The sequence below is a fragment of the Brassica rapa genome, chromosome A07, assembly GCF_000309985.2.
Source record: "Brassica rapa cultivar Chiifu-401-42 chromosome A07, CAAS_Brap_v3.01, whole genome shotgun sequence".
Lineage (NCBI taxonomy): Eukaryota > Viridiplantae > Streptophyta > Magnoliopsida > Brassicales > Brassicaceae > Brassica > Brassica rapa.
Window position 1 is genome coordinate 20,873,173 of NC_024801.2, and position 20,133 is coordinate 20,893,305.

General features: G+C 32.6%; 3 protein-coding genes and 1 long non-coding RNA gene across 4 annotated transcripts; 2 read left to right on the top strand and 2 right to left on the bottom strand.

The window, feature by feature from the left end:
• The first annotated feature begins 312 nt into the window (after positions 1-312).
• Positions 313-2,208, top strand: LOC103830647 (general transcription factor IIF subunit 2). Its single transcript, XM_009106455.3, has 5 exons — positions 313-593; positions 1,032-1,143; positions 1,241-1,371; positions 1,452-1,526; positions 1,626-2,208. Exons 1-5 carry the CDS (start codon positions 378-380, stop codon positions 1,899-1,901), a joined length of 810 nt encoding a protein of 269 aa, XP_009104703.1. The 5' UTR covers positions 313-377; the 3' UTR covers positions 1,902-2,208.
• Positions 2,209-2,747: 539 nt separating this feature from the next.
• On the bottom strand, positions 2,748-7,696 carry LOC117126603. Its single transcript, XR_004449267.1, has 2 exons — positions 3,672-7,696; positions 2,748-3,348 (listed from the first exon to the last, which is right to left on the bottom strand). It is a non-coding gene; the product is annotated as an uncharacterized LOC117126603 (long non-coding RNA).
• A 4,797-nt stretch (positions 7,697-12,493) lies between these two features.
• LOC103830649 (protein WALLS ARE THIN 1) lies at positions 12,494-15,180 on the top strand. Its single transcript, XM_009106456.3, has 6 exons — positions 12,494-12,774; positions 12,864-12,926; positions 13,018-13,134; positions 13,423-13,843; positions 14,386-14,537; positions 14,636-15,180. Exons 1-6 carry the CDS (start codon positions 12,563-12,565, stop codon positions 14,829-14,831), a joined length of 1,161 nt encoding a protein of 386 aa, XP_009104704.1. The 5' UTR covers positions 12,494-12,562; the 3' UTR covers positions 14,832-15,180.
• On the bottom strand, positions 14,922-20,133 carry LOC103830650 (dehydration-responsive element-binding protein 2D). Its single transcript, XM_033275189.1, has one exon. The coding sequence runs from the start codon at positions 16,474-16,476 to the stop codon at positions 15,862-15,864; it is 615 nt and encodes a 204-aa protein (XP_033131080.1). The 5' UTR covers positions 16,477-20,133; the 3' UTR covers positions 14,922-15,861.

Consider the following 20,133-nt stretch of genomic DNA (forward strand, 5'->3'; position numbering starts at 1 on the left):
ATAGGGTTAACATTTCTTACTCCAAATTTTCATTTTGTAATAAGAAATAGTGTGTGGTTAAAGATACTCTTAAAGTCTTAATCCAATAGATTGGTTTGATCCACGAAGTGGGTACTAGAAAGAGACGGTCTTCGGCTTTTGCAAGTAGAAAATAGGCCATTGGTACTGGGTTTGTAGACACCGTAAATGGGCCTTAAAAAGCCCAATGAGTCCGGGTATTGAGTAAAAAGGGTCGGGTCTGTTAAAAGACTTTTCACATCCGCGTCATCGTTACATAGGGTTATAGTCAAAACCCGAAGACATAAGAAAAGAAACCGAAACAGAGGTTTCCGAGGAGAAGTGTCTGTCTGCGAGAGAAAGAGAAGCGAGAGTATCTGATGGAAGACGATGGAAGAGACGTTCATCAACTCGATTTGGAAAACGCCGATCAAGTTCTTTGGATGATGAAGAGCCCTGTTGCTGTCTCCAAGACGTGGGAGAAGCTCGCTCCTCCTCCTTCTTCTTCTTCTTCGTACTCTTCGTATCCTTCCCCTGGATTCACTAGTTTGGCCAAGGTTGTTCAGTCCGTTGATTTTCCACTGACCGAGCCCAAGGTATTGGGATTACAATCTTCGATTTTGATTCTCAAAGCTCTCAACTTTCGTGGGTTCAAACAAACCCTAGATTGTTGAATGATTAGAAACGTTACTTTGGTATGTAGTGTCCTTAAAAGTTTGAATCTTTACGACTAATTTGGTCTGAAGAAGACACTTGTTGAGTGTTCTGTTCCTTTATGACCAAAGGGACTAAGTGACCTTCGTGTTTTCGATATGTAGTGTCCTTAAAGTTTGAATCTTTACGACCAATTTGGTCTGAAGAAGACACTTGTTGAGTGTTCTGTTCCTTTACGACCAAAAGGACTAAGTGGCCTTCGTGTTTTCGATATGTAGTGTCCTTAAAAGTATGAATCTTTACTACCGATTTGGTCTGAAGACGACACTTTGTTGATTGTTCTGTTCTTTTCAATGTATTGATGCTTCTTTGTATATCAGTTCAACATGGAGATGGTTGGTGCTGAGTATGGGAACATGCCAAAGAGCTACTCTCTGAACATGTTTAAAGACTTTGTTCCAATGAATGTCCTTTCCGTTGTCGGTCTAGAAGGTAAGGAGGAGGAGGTATCTTCACTTGTACACATTGACTAAAATCTTTCTTAACCATCTTCTGATACCTTTTCTTTCTTTGTCTATGAGCTTAATAGATAAACCAGCTGCTGAAGGAACGGTAGAACAAAAGTTCGACATGAAGCCACAGGGAGAAGACATTGAAGAGTATGCAAGGCTTTGCCGAGAGAGAACAAGCAGAGCCATGGTTAAGAACCGACAGATACAGGTGTTTTGTTCTCCTCATTCTTGGTCTCTCTTCAACTGTTATAGCTAATCAGATAAGCTTTGAATTGTTGTAAACTAAAGGTTATTGATAATGACCGTGGAGTGCATATGAGGCCCATGCCTGGAATGCATGGTTTTGGTTCCTCCAATTCAAAGGTAATATTATTATTATTATTACGCATATATGGAGTAATCATTGAGATGGGCAACGATTCATGTTCTTAATTTGTTTGTGTGTTGTGTCTGAATGAGCAGGAAAAGAGGAAAGCTCTCCCAGTGAAGCAAACAGATGTGAAGAGGACGAGGAGAGATCGTGGTGAGCTGGAAGGTATAATGTTCAACCTATTCGAAGGCCAACCAAACTGGACCTTGAAGCAGCTAGTACAGAAGACTGACCAACCAGCGCAGTTTTTGAAAGAGATACTAAACGAGCTTTGCGTTTACAACAAGAGAGGATCGAACCAAGGCACATATGAGCTTAAACCAGAGTACAAGAAAGCTGGTGAAGATGATACAACAGGTGGACAGTAAAAACATTCGCATAGTGACAGTACTCTAAACCACCAGGTCGTTTTAGGGAGAGAAGAAGAGTTATCTTCTAATTTGGATTATTTAAGCCAAAATAGTCTACTTATGAAATTGAGTGTTTCTTAACAGTTACTTATCATTCAGTTATAAATCCTTACTCCAAATTATAAAATGACTCTTAACATCTCAGTTATATGTCTTTAGATGATTCATCTATCTATCTTAAAAAAAAATGGATTCATATCTCTTTTGAAGATTCATGTGTAATGGTTATACATGTTACATGTACTACAGAAAACGGTTTTTCGTATTGAAGATTTTTTGTAATTTTCCCTATTATTTTGTATTATTGATGATAATTATATTTTCTGGAAATCAAAATCGAAATCATGTAGAAACATTATTGAACTTTAAATCAAATTAAAAATCTAGATCACAGTCACAAATGAGTGTTTTTTCTTTTCAAATGGGTGTTTGTTTATAACGACAAATAACAAAATAATGTGGCCGCCTGGTTGGGATATAAACATATAACGAACATGAAGTCTTGTCTAAAGAGACGAGACGTCAATGTGTGTCTTCCACTGCTTGGACAGAAGCGGGACTAATCTTTTTGAAAACGACGTGAAAACTTCATGATTTTCTTGTATGAGCTATATCTCTCTCGCTGAAGATTCCAAGTTGTTGACATTTGAACCGTAGAATGGGATCATGAACATTAAAGACGGAGACAACATTATCAATGGCAATGTACTTCCTTCTTTTTTTTGTTTGTGGCAGACACACTAATCGTCGTGTTTACATTTTTATTTCTCCTACTAACGTTACGCTGATTTCAAATTTTTTTTGATCACTTTGAGTGTTTAACTCGAAAGAGCTACATCATTATATTTTAGTTGATATGGAATAACTAAATTTTAGGATTTTGTATATGGACATATACTCATCAAATATGTGATACTATATCCGTTTCATTATAAATATCGTTTATTTTTCTAATTTTTTTTACCAAACATGCTTATGTTTCTTTTTTTTCGAACTCTTTTTTTTTTTGAACTCATCACATGCTTATGTTTCTATAAAACACTTATTAGCACTTGTGACTTTATTTATCCAATTCATGAAGTAAAATAATAGGGATAAAAATAGAATCTTATTTTCAAATCGGCTTTAAAACAGGTAGCCCTTTTGAAATAATAAGACTAATAATTATAATATATAACAGAAATTATGAAATAAAGGTGAAAATCATTTTTCAAAAATCAAGAAATAGAAATAAAGTAGTGTAATTTTCAATAGACTACTAAATTAATGATTCTGTTCATTTGCATGTCGCAGCGACCTACGATCAAAATATTGTTCGTTTTTCTATCGTAAGTTTTGTGATTTGCGACGGCAACATGTGATTTGATTGCACAATCAATTGTATGATAGTAAAACAAACAATTTACTTTAGAATTTTGTCTGTAGAATTTTTTAGAAATTTAACTTTAGAATTTTACTTTAGAATTTTGTAACTTTAGAAATTTACTTTAGAATTTTGTCTGTAGAATTTTTTGATTTAGCTTTAAGAGCTGTAGCTTTAAAATTTCCTACAGCCAAAAAAATGGGGCTTTAGAAAATAAAATTTTTACAACTAGTTTTTTTGTTTTTTGGCTGTAGCTTTAATTTTTTGGTTGTATCTTTAAAAACTAATGTAAAGCATGATTAGTAGTTTTAAAGCTGTAGATAAAAATTAAAGCTAAAGTCACTTGCTAAATCCCAACCAATCACCCATGTGACATGTAATCTATGACTGATCGCAAATTGCAGTCGAAGGTCACTGAGACATGCAAACGAACATTACCAGTATAAGGAGAGAAACTCGCATCTGATGAAGGGGCGATCAGGGACGGAAGTTACTGGGTGGGGCAAGTGTCACATACATAATTTTTATTTTTCATTAGTTCTGTTGAAAAAAACCTAGAAATTCAGATGGTTAATCTTTGTTGCCCCATGCACCTCTAGTTGAAAATCAACTCTAACAACTATAGTTTTGCTATATAATATATTGACCCCATATTATTATAGCTGCTAGATCCGCCCATGGGGGCGATAGTCTTGGTTAGAAGACAATTGGTTTAAATTCGTTACTGTCTAGAGTTAGATTTTCTACTCGCTTTCGGAATTATTAAAACTTTTTGGCAAAACATAGATAACCTAAATATAATAGGAGAGATTAGAAATAAACTTGATCCAGATTATTCCAGCTATCCTAGTTTATAACGATACAAATTCACTGCTACTTTTACAAAAGTCGATTACGTTTTCAATCATTAAAAAAAAATCAATGTGGTTGAATCTATTTATTATAGGCTAGTAGCCTAGTATTGTATCACAGCCTTATATTTATGGAACGAAAACAGTGAAAAAGCATGCAAATTAATGAATTATAATTGGTACTTTTAACTGTTAGCAAAATCTTTTTCTTTCCTTTCTTCGTTGGAGCTTATGATGTCAAATGTTGAAAAGACGCAAGTTATCTATCTTATAATTTTTTGACCAAGTCACATACGTGAACAAGGAAAACTAGCGGAGGAAGATAGCAATGAAAAATGAAGACATGTAAAAAGCAATTGTAAATAAACTATACGAATGTTTTATATTTGCATCTATCTTTTTGCACTAATTATATGAATACTTAACGGAATTTAAGAAAATATTAAGATACATTAATTGGATAGAAAAATATAGCTTATGTAGCACAAAAGCGTGACTAGATAAAATGATCATGTTTAAGGTGGAAATCGCAATCCTTTGTTGGAAATTTTGGTGTTACAGAGTAAGACTATATAAATCGTATTATGACAATTATATTAGTGGTTTAGACGTGTCGGAATATCTCTAAGAAGCAATCCCACCAAATTTCATGTCAAATGTAGTGGATGTTTCCATAATTAATCAATGCATGCATGCCAAGAAAAAGCAATTGAGATGAATAAAAACAAAATAAGGAAATACGAAATCAGTATATGTTTTGGACATATAGAAAGATCTCGCATGCAAAAAGCCAACCCACAAAAATGTTGCAAGAAACACTAATTGCATAGTAGGAAAAGAAAAAAAGAAGGTTTTAACTTCTCCTTTCTTCAAGATAATTGAATGATTTTTATTGATTTACCTAACAGAACAAGTTTTTGAATAATCATTAGTAACCAAAAATAAATAAATTTGAGTAGAAATTTAATTCCCCCATTACCGTAAAATCATGTGAATCTATAACAAGTAACATAGGCTTTATATCGGCTTTAAAAGCATCTCCAACCCATCTCTATAATAAAGATCTTTAAAATAGAGAGAAAAATAGAAATAGTGTTTTTGCTCCAATGTCTTCATCTATAATAGAGGAATGCTATATTTACCTCTATAAATAGGAGAATGCTATTTTTTTCCCTAAATATAGAGGAAAAAATAGCATTCCTCTATTTATAGAGACAAATATAGCATTCAATTGTTTTTTTTTTAAATTCAATTGTTTTTTTATTTATATTCCCCTAAATAATCAAATATAAATTCCAAGCTTAAAGCAAAAGAAAATCAATTTTTTTTAATTCGCCAGAGCTAATTTGTTACATAATTTTATAATGGACGAGAACAAGTTCTTTTCACCACATCAATAACCTGATATACGTATATAGAAAAAAACTATGTGAAAAAATATTGAAAGAGAATGGGTAAATTTTTTGGAGGTAAAAATGTTAAACAATATCAAATTGTATTTTTATAGAATAATCTATTTTAGACAAAAAGATGAATTTTCAAAACAGATTATTTCTCTTGATTTCTGTATAGAAAAAACATATGACGACATCTTAATTAGCTGACAAACTCATTAATTTGCTTTTTATATTTTTATGCTAATTACCTTTAGTTTTTGTTATCAGATAAAAATCTTTTGCAATAACTTTGAAAATATCCCTTTGGACTCCAACGAAAACGTGTAAACGAGAGCAAGTTTTTTGGTCAAAATGCTTAGAGTAGCTTTCCGCAAGTTAGTTTATTTTCGAAGGTTGGTTCATTTGGATCGCCACAGTCCATAGTTTGTCAATTACAATTACTTTACTTTTTAAGAAAAAAAAAAAGTGTTTCTTCTAATAAACGCATTGAAATAACGTTAGTGGTTAAAGTGGTATTAGTCTTACTTGTTGAAGAGTCATACTTGTCTCTCCCTCATCGTGTTGTCGCACGTCCAAGTTGTCTCCATAGTGACATCCACTTATCATCACAATTCACAAACGGATCTAACATATCCTCATCAAAGATCAATCAAGCCATCGAATGAATACTTTTTCCTTTAGTTAAAACATCTGATGAATATTTAACATACATAAAACCTATGTATCATAAATTAGAGATCAAACAAGTATATATAAATCTGATAGGTGTTTCATCAATCTTAATTTTTAACATGGATCTTGTACCAGAAATCAAACTAATTATTTGATTTATAGGAAACCGGATTTTTGTTCAACTTATAACTAAACACCATTGAATTGCATGTACACCAGTACAGCTATTGCCTATTGAGGTATATACAAGTCATTAAATGAGATCCAATTTTGCAGAATTGTGTCTGCGTTCTTCAGACAATATGCCTCTCTGGTCCGGAACGTTATTTTGTGTGGATTACAGTCAAACGTGCTAACGTGTACTATTAGCAAGAGAATACCAGTTTATAACTTGGGAGCATACTAAAAACATATATCTTTTAGCAAAAAAAAAAAAAAAACTAAAAACACCTTCAATGTATTATTACATTTTTTTTCTCCAAAATAGAGTAACTTTCTAGTTGATTTTTACTCCAATTATATTTTATTTTGAAAAAAATAGAATAATGAGTAAAAAATGTATTGCTCTATTTTTGAAACAATCTGATTTTTACTCCATTATAATAAAATAGAAAGAATGAGATATTAGATTGAAAAAGAGTTTATTTCAAACTTATTTTGGAATGAAAAATACAGAATAGAGTTTGATATTATTTCAAGTTTTCAACTCCAAAAACTAGGTATGATCAGCTCAAAACATCTCTAAAAGTAATTTCATTATTTTATCTAGAAATTAGGTTAAAAGCTAATCTTTTTTTGAAACATGGTTAAAGCTAATTTTTTTTAGAAGGTAAAAAAACTAATCTTTGTGTGTACATTCAAAAGAGGAGGAGAAAAGAAGAAATGGATCGGAGACAAGAAGATTCGCTCGTGGGCAAGCAAAGACGATAGAGAAATGAAATAAAGTCAGGAAAAAGGAGACAAAAGCAATTAAATATCCCAACTAACTCCCTCTTCTTCGTCTGCTCGTCATCGTTACTGTCTTACTGGGTCCTTACCCGACCCGTTACTGTCTTGCTGGGTCCCTACCCGACCCGTTTCTTTATCCTTTACCCGTTGAGAGAGTGACTTGGATAAAATGAAAGTATGAACTTTATGTAAAAGGGTTTATTGTCTTCTTTTTAACCTTATAAGGAATATCCGAATATGTTTTATCTTCTTAAACTAGACAAGGGTTTTTTTGAGTTATTCTTAAGTTCATTCTCTAGAGTTCATCCCCTAGAGTTAGAGTGAACATGTATGTTCACCAACCAATAAGATTTCGTTATTTCATATTCAATAATTTTTTTTTTTTTTAAATATTGTCAAATTGTATTATATTTTTAAAATAAAAAATGTAAACATAAATAAAAATAATAGTAGTTGCAAAATTTTTTTTTTTTAATATTGTCAATAAAACACTAAACCATAAATTATAAACTATAAATCTTTGGATAAATCCTAAACTCTTGGATAAATCCTAAATTTTTGAATATTTTTAAAAAAATATTTTTAACACATTCAACAAAACACTAAACCCTAAATCCTAAACTCTAAACCTTTAGGTAAACTCTAAACCCTTGGATAAATTCTAAACCCTTAGGATTTATCCAAGAGTTTAAGGTTTTAATGACGGTATTAAATATATTTAAAAGGATTTTTTTTTGCAACTACTATTATTTTTTATTTATTGTTATGTTTTTTGTTTTAAAAAATAATATAACTTGATAATATTTTGTTTCTTTTTTTTAAAGATATTGAATATGAAATAACGAAATCTTATTGGTTAACGAACCTATAGGTTCACCCCTTATTTTATCAAAAATAACTAGGTTTTATTTTATCAACAAATAAACAAGGGATAATCTTCTGTCACAAAGCCAAAAATGCAAACTAATTCCATTATTTCTCTTTTTATCAAAACTAAGTCCATTATTTTTAATGCAAACTTTGTAAACACTAGTTCAGTAAGTTGGGGAAATTAATAGTGAACCTTGAGTCTTTATCACCAATGATACAACTTTCTTAAAATTATATAATATGGTAGTGATCATACGATCATATTTTGTTTGGTATGTTAACTTTAATGATAAGAGTATTTGGTATTCTTCCATACCGTTCATACTGAATACTACTATCTCTTGTCATTTGCTGAAAAAAAAAACGACGAATGTTTGATCCAGTTGGTAAGGCTTCATAGAGTAAGTAATAATTTCATGTAGTTTAACTATTCAAACGTATGTATTTTTATAATGATTAAATTTGTAACATATAGTTTTCTAATCCAAAACAGTTTTGTGGCAAGAAGTTTTTTTTTTTTTTTTTTTTGAAAAAAGGGCTTGGCAAGAAGTTCCATGTCGTGATTACATTTTTGCGTGTTAGGAAAAATACATATCTGGGTTCCCTTGTTTTCACGTGGATATGCACATGTTTCAACCACATTATACCAAATAACTCTCTCATGTGTATATATTGCTGATCTTTCCAAGAAAAACAAAACAAACGAAAGAGAAAAATAAAAGCATACAAGCACCCATAACATTTTCGATGATTCTATTCTATAAGGATACAAAGGTATGTATTATGTATACAGCCTTTCCCACCACCAACTCCACCAGCATCACTCGCTCCTGCACACAGTGGCCCGGTTATCAATAGAGACAAAGTCAAAGAAGCCCTTTTGCCCCTGGTCCAGGAGAATGAATTCATCGACATGGTGACCCGAGCTTTACAAAATGCACATCAACCGTGAAGCTGGGCAGGATCGTCGTCTACGCGTGGGGGGTTTTGATGTAAGATATGTAGTTAAAACGTAGTTTTGTTCTACTTTCGACCATTCTTCTAGCCAAAGTGTTATCCTCCCTCTCTCTTTAAACTTGAATGAACGTCTTTCTGTTAAACTTAAAAGTTATTTTCGTACATACGATGTTACAGTACGAAAAAAAGAAGAGGTATGTATACAGGTACGTAGGAAACTATACGACTATAAATAATTGAGGACAAATACAGATATTAATATTGGTGTAACCGTGTACATAATTATTGTGCGTGTGGATGTGCCTACGAAATAGGAGGTACTGTGGGTCTCACAGTTCGCGAGTGCGCGTGGGGTTCGTCCCTACAAAAATAATTATTTAGCATAAACAATTAGTAATATTTACAAAGAAATAAAAATATGTTTAACGAAATCTAGTAGTACTATAAGACTGTTAATTCCTGGAGATTACTGTACTCGCAATAATTAGCAACAATGCCATGCTGCCAAATAAATATGAAAAGAAAGGACAAACTGAAACCATTATAATGTCTAAGATAGTTAGTGCATCATATTGAGGGGGAATACAGTAATAAACGATTGTGTGTTTCCTATTTAATTTGAAATTTATTTTTACTTATTTTCAGATTTAAAATGATTTTAGATACAATAAAAATTAAGAAAAATAATGATGGTTGCGTTAATGAGTAGTGGCGTGAGGGTTGTCATGTCAGCTAGAACAGGCAGAAAATAAAAGAATGTGGGAAGCAGCTTTTCCCCTTTTACATATTTTTAAGCTTTGTTCTTCATTCTCTACTTTTTTTTTTAAAAGAACAGAATAGTACACAGTTTAAATCGCGGGCCCTTTCTTACCAAAAAAAAATCACGGGCCCTTTGCAGGGCCGTGCTTGACCACAAGCTGGTCAAGCATGTGCTTGGGGCCAAAAATATTTATAAACAATTTAGGGACCAATTAGACAAGAATCATTGTTAGTTCAGTGGTTTATTATGCTTAGTCAATGGTCAAGGTCATGTATTCGAACCGCCATAATACCATTTTTGGGGCCAAATTGTTTTCTTTGCTTCTAACCTCTAAAAAGTCAGGCACGGCCCTGACCCTTTGTTTAACAGCTTCATTCACATAGTTAAAGTCTATCATATGTTATTTTAATTGTTTTTTTTTATCAGCGTTATTTTAATTGTTATTTTAATTGTTCTAAAATGGTAAGAACTTCTATTTCCTGGCTCAACTTGTCTTTACGTCTAGGGGTACACTAATCAAATATCTAAGTTTTTAGAAATATGTGGTCCATTTACTTATCATAATAATCAATTATTCGATTCGATTTGATCCACAACTATCTGGATATAAAAAAAAGTTTATATTTTTAACCGATATCCGATTCGAACCGTATAAATAAAATAATATATAAATAAGACATAAAATTCAAAAATAATATTATTTATTTTTCAAACTTTAATAACTAAAACAATAAAGTTAAAATAAAAAATATTGTAAAACTTACATAAATATATAATAATTATCTAATTTTATATATAATTATGTAAATATATATATATTTAGATCAGATCAGATATTTCTCTCTAAAAATAATAATTTTGTGATTTGCTTTGTTTTTCACGTGTATTGCATATTAGTATATGTTTAGCTTCATAGAGTTATAGATATAATTTTCTTTGTTTGAATCGAAACAAATAACGAATCATATCAAAATTTATATATATTTTATCTAGCCTTAGGTCTAACCAGGAATGCCAATGAGTAATTCAGTTTGATTTATTGTGAAAAGTTTGATGTTGTAGACATGAGGAGGCATATAATGAACTAACAGTCTTATCATTCTATGAAATAAAAATTGATGAAAAATTAGAAATCTAAGTAAACAGCAAAAAATAATTTGAAGTGCATGTGAAGTTTTTAAAAAAAAAGTGAAGTTAAAATATTTCTTAAGTTTCGACTTTAGAACACATGTCCTTCATTATGAGGTACACCAAATTTGTTACAAATTAAACTACAAAAAGCTGGCATCAGAAACCGAAAGCGATTTATTACAGTGATCATGATAGTGTAATAAGTACATATTGAATTTTTTGACCTAAAATTCAAAAAAACACAATCGTTTAACAGTTAAAAGGTTTTGATCTGCATTAGTAAAATATCTTTGATTTTAGTATCTTTTTTTTTTTTTAAAAGGGCCAATTTTTGAATTTTATGTGTTATTTATATATTATTTTATTTATACGGTTCGAATCGGATATCGGTTAAAAATATAAACTTTTTCTTTGATTTTAGTATCATCTGAATAAAGTTAGGTAAAATTAAATTTAAAATTTAGGTAAAATAATTGTTATGGTTAAATCATTTTTTACTTTTCAGAAGTATATATATTTTACTACTGCAACTTTTCACATATATATATATATATATATATATCTTAACTTTTTTAATAACTGAACAATACAGAGAAATACTCACACATATAACCAAAATAACCTATTTGATCATACGGTCTCTTTGGTTGAACGTTAATTAGATTGAACTGGAAAGAGTGTTTTGTGTACAGAAATTTTACCCTTTACAGGATCACTAGCTCAAAAATGATAATTTAGAGCCAAAAACGTATTAATTAAATCGTTGAACGATAGGGTAATGGAATTAATTAGCAGTGATGATGTTACGCCTTTTTTTTGTCATCCGATGATGTTACGCGCGCTTCTAGCTTGCTGAAAAGTTTTGAGGAAATAGTGAAACCGAGATGTGTAAACGGTTATTGCGTTCGCGCCATGGACAGCAGACATTTGATTGCACCACAGTTTTCCTGAGAATTTGATCATACTTTGTAACCAATAGCGAAGTAGCACTATATTTTTTTTTTTGGTCAAACACTATATATAAAAGTTCAAAATATATAAGTTAAGGATGACATGCCTTCAAAACTTCCATTACATATAACAAGTCTTGTTATGACCGGAAATGATAAACGTCATTAATGTACATAAATCCATTTTATTCAATATTTTTAATGCTAATTCATTATGATATAACAATTTTAAAAATGATTACATATTTACATGTATTATTTTACAACCAATAGTTCTATCTACTTTAAAAGGGTTTATATTTAAGTACACCAACTCGATCCACCTTATGAAAATCCACGTCTAACTAATTTTATTTGCATCATGTTAAAAATTTCATATAAATCATTCATCTATTAATCTACATAATTATTTAATAAATTGCTTAGATTCAAAATCCTAATTTTATAATGTTTAAACATTAATGAACCGTCATTCAAACAATTTTATTAAAGGGCTTCCACATTTTTATTCAATATTTCAGTTTGTTATAATTAAGTTTATAACAATATACATTTAGTGGAGATGTCATATTACAATTTCTCAAGCGTGGTGGTTCCCACAGCCAAGGGGGAATGAGATAGCTATCTAACTATATTTATATCTCCACAACCTCACTCCTTTCCCTCAATCAAACACATTCATTCCTTCTCCATCGTCGTCTGATTCAAAGGTCAGTTCCAATGGCTGATAACACCGACCGGAGAGCGATATGGGGAGTTCCGGAGAAGCTTCAGCTTCACATAGCGATGCTCACGTTGCAGTTCGGTTACGCTGGATTCCATGTGGTCTCGAGAGCTGCTCTTAACATGGGAATCAGCAAACTCGTCTTCCCTGTTTATCGTAACATCATTGCCTTGCTTCTTCTCCTTCCCTTCGCTTACTTCCTCGAAAAGTAACATTCCTTAAAACCCTTTTCTTGTTAGTTGCTTGTGATTAACAAACAATTTAGTAAACTAATTTACATACTTATTTTATAATTAGGAAGGAGAGACCAGCGATTACACTCAATTTTCTCATTCAGTTCTTCTTTCTGGCACTCATCGGGTATATATAATATATATACTCCTCACGTTATATTTTCAATAACAAAATTGGAGTAGTAATTAATATATTAGTGACTTATTACACGACACAGAATAACAGCGAACCAAGCGTTTTACTTGTTGGGACTGGACTACACTTCACCAACATTTGCTTCTTCCATGCAAAATTCTGTTCCCGCCATTACCTTTCTCATGGCTGCTCTTCTCAGGTATTGATCCATTTCAGTTATTAAAAAAAAAACAAGATATAATTTAAAACTCCTGGCCAGCTATAACGAACTACTTTAATACTTTCGTTTTGACTTTTCAACGTGTAGAAGAATGAAACCTACCTTTAGTGGACATAATATTATTATTCTTTTATAAGATTTAGTCGACATAATATTATACCTAGAGATAACATTGAATGCCTATTGATAATAAGTTATAAGTTATAACTAATGTGATCACAATAGCAATGACACTGATTATATGTTATGTACGTAAAAACAAACCAGGATTGAGAAAGTTAGAATAAACCGAAGAGACGGTATCTCCAAGGTCTTAGGAACAGCTCTTTGCGTCGCTGGAGCTTCCGTCATCACTCTCTACAAGGGTCCAACAATCTATACTCCGACTAGCCACCTCCACGCTCACCTCCTCACCACCAACTCCGCTATCTTAGCGCCGCTTGGAGACGCCGCGCCAAAAAATTGGACTCTTGGCTGCCTCTACCTAATAGGTCACTGTCTCTCGTGGTCCGGCTGGCTCGTGTTTCAAGCTCCGGTTCTTAAATCTTATCCGGCGAGGCTCTCGGTTACGTCTTACACCCTTTTGTTCGGAATCATCCAGTTCGTGATCATCGCTGCTTTCTGTGAAAGAGATTCTCAGGCTTGGGTTTTTCACTCCGGTTGGGAGCTTTTCACCATCCTCTACGCAGTCAGTTTCTTTTTTACCTTTTCACTTTGACACTATTTATTAATATTATTATATCCGTTCTTTAAAAAAATATTTTTCTACTATTAAATATACATTGAATCGCTTATCGTTCATCACTTTGGATTCTCAAATCTAAAACTTTAAGCCAATAGTAACTTAATGAATTCAATTATTTTCAAATTATAATTTTATTATTAAATTTTTCAAAAGGTTACTAACTAATAATAACTTATAGAAAACATAAAGTCATCTTTGTCCAACAATTTTTTTTCTTAAAACATTTATTTTAATAGAATACAGAGTGTATATTTCGATCTTGACCCTACTGTTTTTCTTTGCCAAAATGTGAATTAATTTGACTGAAATAGCAAAGATATACAATTGAACTTGAATTTAAAGCTGCTTAACAAAGCAAATTTCAATCTAAGAACCCCCCCCCCCCAAAAAAAAAAAAATAGCTACACAAAGAAGATCATCACATCAGCTATTGGCCTTATTGTTTTAAATTTGTCTATTTGGTCCTCACATTGTGTTATCTTCAGGGAATAGTGGCGTCTGGAATCGCGTTTGCGGTTCAGATTTGGTGTATTGACAGAGGGGGTCCAGTTTTCGTTGCGGTTTACCAACCTGTTCAGACTTTGGTCGTTGCGATTATGGCTTCGATTGCGTTAGGCGAAGAGTTTTACTTGGGCGGGTATGTAAAACTAGTAAACAATATAAACCCGCGCTTTACAATAATTTCAAAAATAGGACTGAACAAAATAATTTAAACTGTTTTGTACCACGTAACAGGATTATTGGAGCTGTGCTGATCATAGCGGGACTCTACTTTGTGTTGTATGGTAAAAGTGAAGAGAGGAAATTTGCAGCTCTTGAGAAGGCAATGATCCATGCGGAGCATGTTATCGAGCGTGCACCCGTTTCTCGCGGCTCCGTCAAGTCGTCCATCACAGCTCCACTGCTCCATCAGTCAACGGACAACGTTTGACTTGTCGAGTCTCTCTCTATCTAATAATTACAACGCCATTACCCAGTGGTGTGCCGTTGTGTTTTATGACTTTTGTGTCTGCTTTTTTTTTTTAGTTTTTTTCTTAATATTAATTACCTAAGAAAGGTTTTTGAGGAGGGAAAAGAAGTAGATGAGACATCATTGTTCATGAGGATGGTGGTGAAGATGACAATCATCCTGATGGTGATGATGAAGACTATGTGGAAGCTTGGCTTTTGGACCTTTCAATATATTATACTTTGATGTTATATTAGTGCCCTTTTGTTACATTTCTTGTGGTTTTTATTTCGCTTTTCTATCATCAAAAGAATGTTATAATTTGCATTTATGGTTTATACGTTTGATCACTGTCAGGATATTCAAAACTGATATACAAAATCTTGAACCGAATTTAATCCAAATAAACAATTGTTCAAAGTGAATTAGTTTTTTATATATCATATTTTATTCCCTTAATATACAGAATATTTATTAAGAACATTAATTATTGACTATACTTCATAACCAGAGACGCTGTGCATAAGCGAGTTTGGAATGGAACCAAATGCTAGTGGACTATGTAGATTCAAGATTTGGCGTTTGCATCGACTATTAGGTGGAGACCAAATACACAGGCCGAAGATAAACACAACTGGAAAGATACAACACAACAAACAAAACAAAATATAATAGTAAAGCCCACAGGAAACAGAGACACATGCAGTCTTAACATTGACCGTTACACAACGTAAGATCATCACGTTTTCTTTACAGAACAGATACATTGCACTTATATTTTCCCCATGACACATTTTGGTATTGAGATAAACAACTGTCGTCTTATATGTTTTTGGCGTGGTAAGAATCTGCTTTTACACTACAGACAAACACACATGTATATATACACATATATATATATATAATTTACACGGAGCGGATGTATATTTACACATATTTCTATATCACAATGACGACTTTGTGTATGTATATTGTATATGATGTCTTAATAACTAAGAGAGTTTAGTGAACCTCAAAGTGGTGAATGAAAGGAATCCCAATTAGAATAGCCATCGGATATACAACTATTAAAAAGAGAAATATCATCATTTCCTTCATGAACCCATGGAAACCCTAGTGACATTGTAGCTTCTTCCCATATAGAAGAATCATCTGTTACCGGCAAATCAACGTTCATATGCTCCCATGATATCTCCGATCTTGTTCCCCACGATGACATCTCGTTGGATAACCTAGGCGACTCCTCGCTGCTTTTTGCACTGGTGTTGCTGCTTGGCGTTTGGGACACTTGTGTCCCAGGCGACGCTGTTTCCGGGTAGCTTCTTAAGGACTCAGGAAGGTTGAGGTGAGCTTCGGGGCCATAGAGCTTACGAGCTGCGGAGTCATAAGCCAGGGCAGCCTCGCGGGAGGTCTCGAAAGTACCTAGCCAAAGACGAGCACCTCGGTTAGGCTCACGGATCTCAGCGACCCATTTTCCCCAAGTGCGTTGTCTAACGCCTTTGTAAGTGCATGACGCGTTCTCAGGTCCACCTTTTCCTCTCATACAGCCTTTCCTCGAACTAGCGTTGACCGTTCGTTGTTTCTTGTTTGCACCAACCATCCTTACCTTTGGCTCTATGGATGACATATGCTGATGTTGACAGCTCGATTGAGTTGTTATATGATGATTTTTTGTGAGTGATAAGGCAAAGATATGAGGAAATGTGTAAGTGTGTATATATAGTGGAAGAGAGTGATGAAACGTGGCAAGGAGGAGACATGACGGAGGGTCGTGTCGTGTCGAGAAGAGGAAGATGGTGTTGTCTTTGTAATCCTAACACTTGTCTCGAGAGACCCTTCTCTTTTTGGCAGCAAAGATCGTGTAAACCCAGTCGACAGAGAGAGATGAGTTTTAGAGAGAGATATATGGATAAGGTCATCCGTGATTGGGGAATATAAAAAATTAATCACTTAGATTGACTGGTGTGAACGCTTTCAAATTATAATTCTTTTTATGGCTTATTAATATAAAACAGCTATAAAAAAATCAAATAATATAAAATATAAGATTTTTTTGTCAACTACCCATTTGTAAAGAAAAATATAAGGTTTTTGGACTAATAGCCAAATGAGCAAAATAATTGATGTCAAATCAACTACTTTTTTGTTAAATGGTATTCATATGTCAAATTAAATCGAATACAAAAGCAAAACAATTAAAAGCCAGCAAAATACAATTTACTTCATACATCTTATTTTGTTTTGAAAATTAACCGTACTAGTTACTGATAAAGTATTACTTATAAAAACAAAAACATATGAAACGTAAATACTAATTTACTTTGCAAATAAAAAGATTGGTCAAGCTACGCTGATTATAAAAGATATGTACTGCATAATCCCACTCGTAGATTCTATGAAATCTAATCATAGTTTCAAAAAAAAATAAAGTTCTGTGAAATCTTGTAATCTCTTTGTACATGCAGTCGCCAATTTTTTTCTTCTATATTATCCGTTCACTCGGCCTTTTAAGTTTTGACTGTCACGTGGAGTTAATACTGGAAAATACAAGTATGAATGTCTGTGAGGGTCAGTCATGTGGTAGCTAGTATGTACACGCATACAGAACGAGCGGGGCCCGAAGTTGGTTCCTCGAGAGACAAAACAAAGTTCACTGAACCTTTTGTTTCAGAATACATTTGTGGTCGAGAAACACGTGAAAAGCGGCCTCTTCTCTTATTTATTCTTTTAACCGATAACTACAAAGCTCCGGTTCCTATATATCTAAACATATTCCTTCTTTTCAAAAAAAAACTAAAAAATATCAAAGTAGTTTAGAAATATATACTATCGTGGAAACTGCTAAACATAACACACAATGTAATTGCAAAATTAAAAAATTTAAACTTCTTCTAGTGCAAAAGTAACATTCTACACAAACTAGTGTAAAAGAGAAAACGAATAATTAGATTTCAATTTAGTCCTAATACTACTAAAATCATATTATTTTGCGTGATTTATTTTGTGTAAAAATAAATGACACCGAAAAGAGTAGGGAGTACACTTGTCTCAGACTTAATAAGTACATAGTAGACCCCTCTTTGGAAAACACTAAAGATACAAAACGTTATGGACATAAGCAATTAAGCATTTCACCAACGTCAAATTAATGTGAAAGTTCAAAACAAATAACACTCAAAAATACCAAAATGACAAAGACATCATACTTAGCTGTGTGAAGCTTTATTTTATAGAAAATGTGCTCAGTTTTCATTTTACTTTTGTCCACACTTTTTAAAGTACTTTTATAATTATGTACTTAAGAGAACCGCTAAAATTACTTGGAATATAGTTATGACACATTCTTCAAAACTACAAATGATGCAACTGTGTGTGGAAGCACCATTACAGGGGAAGAACAGACCAAACATAAAATAAGTGTAGTTTTATAGAGAGTATATATGGCCGTTTAAACGAAATTGAGCAAATCAGACATACAGATAAACAATGGCCCATTAGAAGTCCATTAAATAAAATGCCCCCTTCTATATGGATATAGACTTTTTTGTGGATTATATAATAAGCCAGACTTGCAGCCACATGATTATTTCCATGAACGAGGGCTCGTTTCAATAACAAGAAGACTAGTTCCAAAATATACATTGTAAAAAGAAAAGAAAAATAAAAAGATTATCATCGTAAACTTAAGGGGTTATTTGTGAAATAACAAAAAAAACTAAAATTAGTTTTTAAGAGAGGGAGTAGAGAGAGATAGGAAGAAAGAATGGGAGAGAGAATGAGATTTTAGTCATTTTCTGAATTTTGGTTTTTTTCTTAACTACTAGATGCAATTTCTCTAAACTTAAACTCATATTTATACTGTACTAAAATAACCACTAATCAGTGGACGATTAAGAGACCAGTAGAAAGTGTAAAAGGATCAAGACGAGTTTAAGGCACGTGGGCTTTGGAATCGTTTGTAGTGTTGCGACAAAACCACTCTTATGCAAATCCAATCGATATTAATTTTTCAGAAACAAAACTAGCTAATGATCGCTTTCGTATATAAAAAAAAAGGAATCAGTGCTTTGGACAAATATATGCAATGCTGTGTTTTTCCGTTCAGTAGTATAAATATTAAACTAGGTTAGACTTTGTTTGAGGAACCAAAGTGTAATAAAGAAGCGTTTGAGAAAGCAAAAAGTGTTGCCGGATGATCGTTTGATTTCATATATATACAAGTCACCCCTCATTGGCCGTGTGAGCTTTTTGAGAAGGAAGGACTTATTATTACCATGGTGTAATTGTTATGTTTTCTTGCTTCTCTTCTGTATTTTGCTGAATTTGAGTGATAAGTTTTTTAAAAAGATTATGGATTCCAAAACTCGTGCATTTTTGTAAGACGAGACTCATGTTATGTAAAATTAATATTTTCTAAAGGAGCAGACTTCTCCCGGCGAAACTTGAACATGAAAAACGATGAGATTTTTAGTTGAAACTTTGATTGGTTTAAGAGTTCTGGCCATGATTCTGTTTTGGGTTCTTGAATTCAGTGGCTCACATTGATTCTCCTCAAAAGATTTGTGTTGGCTGCTCCGGTCTACGAAAAATTGAAACTCAATAAATAGATCAAATTAAAGAAGAAGAAAAAAAGAAAATTTATTTAAAACACACAACAAAAAATAAAATATATTTTTAGTTTAAAACACACACAAATAAAATAAAAAAACTGAAATAAACATTTATTAGTATGGACTATGAAGTCCATGGCCACGAAGCCGTTATCTTCCTCTAGCGTCTACAAAAGAAAATTTCTCGTCCAAGTCTTATGTTTTTGGTCACTTTCACCAACCTCGCGTCCGACACATCTACCTTATTAATTTTATTTTGCATCATTTCAATTTAATTTTTTAAATTTTATTATTTATTACACAACCTCCATAGACTTCGGACATGGAATCGGCCTATCAGACAGCTCAAATCTCTTCCGTTTTTATTGTTGTGATAATTATTCTTTCCTATGTCATTCTCTTTATTTAATTGCTGGGAATAATTATTCTTCCTCATCTCATATAAAATTGGATGGTTGAAATGTGTTTTTACCGGGTTTCCGTTACAAGGAAGACTTTGGGTAGTCGCCAACTGGTTGTTAAGGCATTTTATCCCTCAGTTAACCAATTGAGCAGACGCTTTTTTTCCTAAGAGCATCTCAAAAAAAATTATATAATTTCAAATATAGAATCTTTTGATTTCCAAATAGGAATTTCAAAACTTCAAATTTAGAGTTTTAAGAAAAAAACTGCAT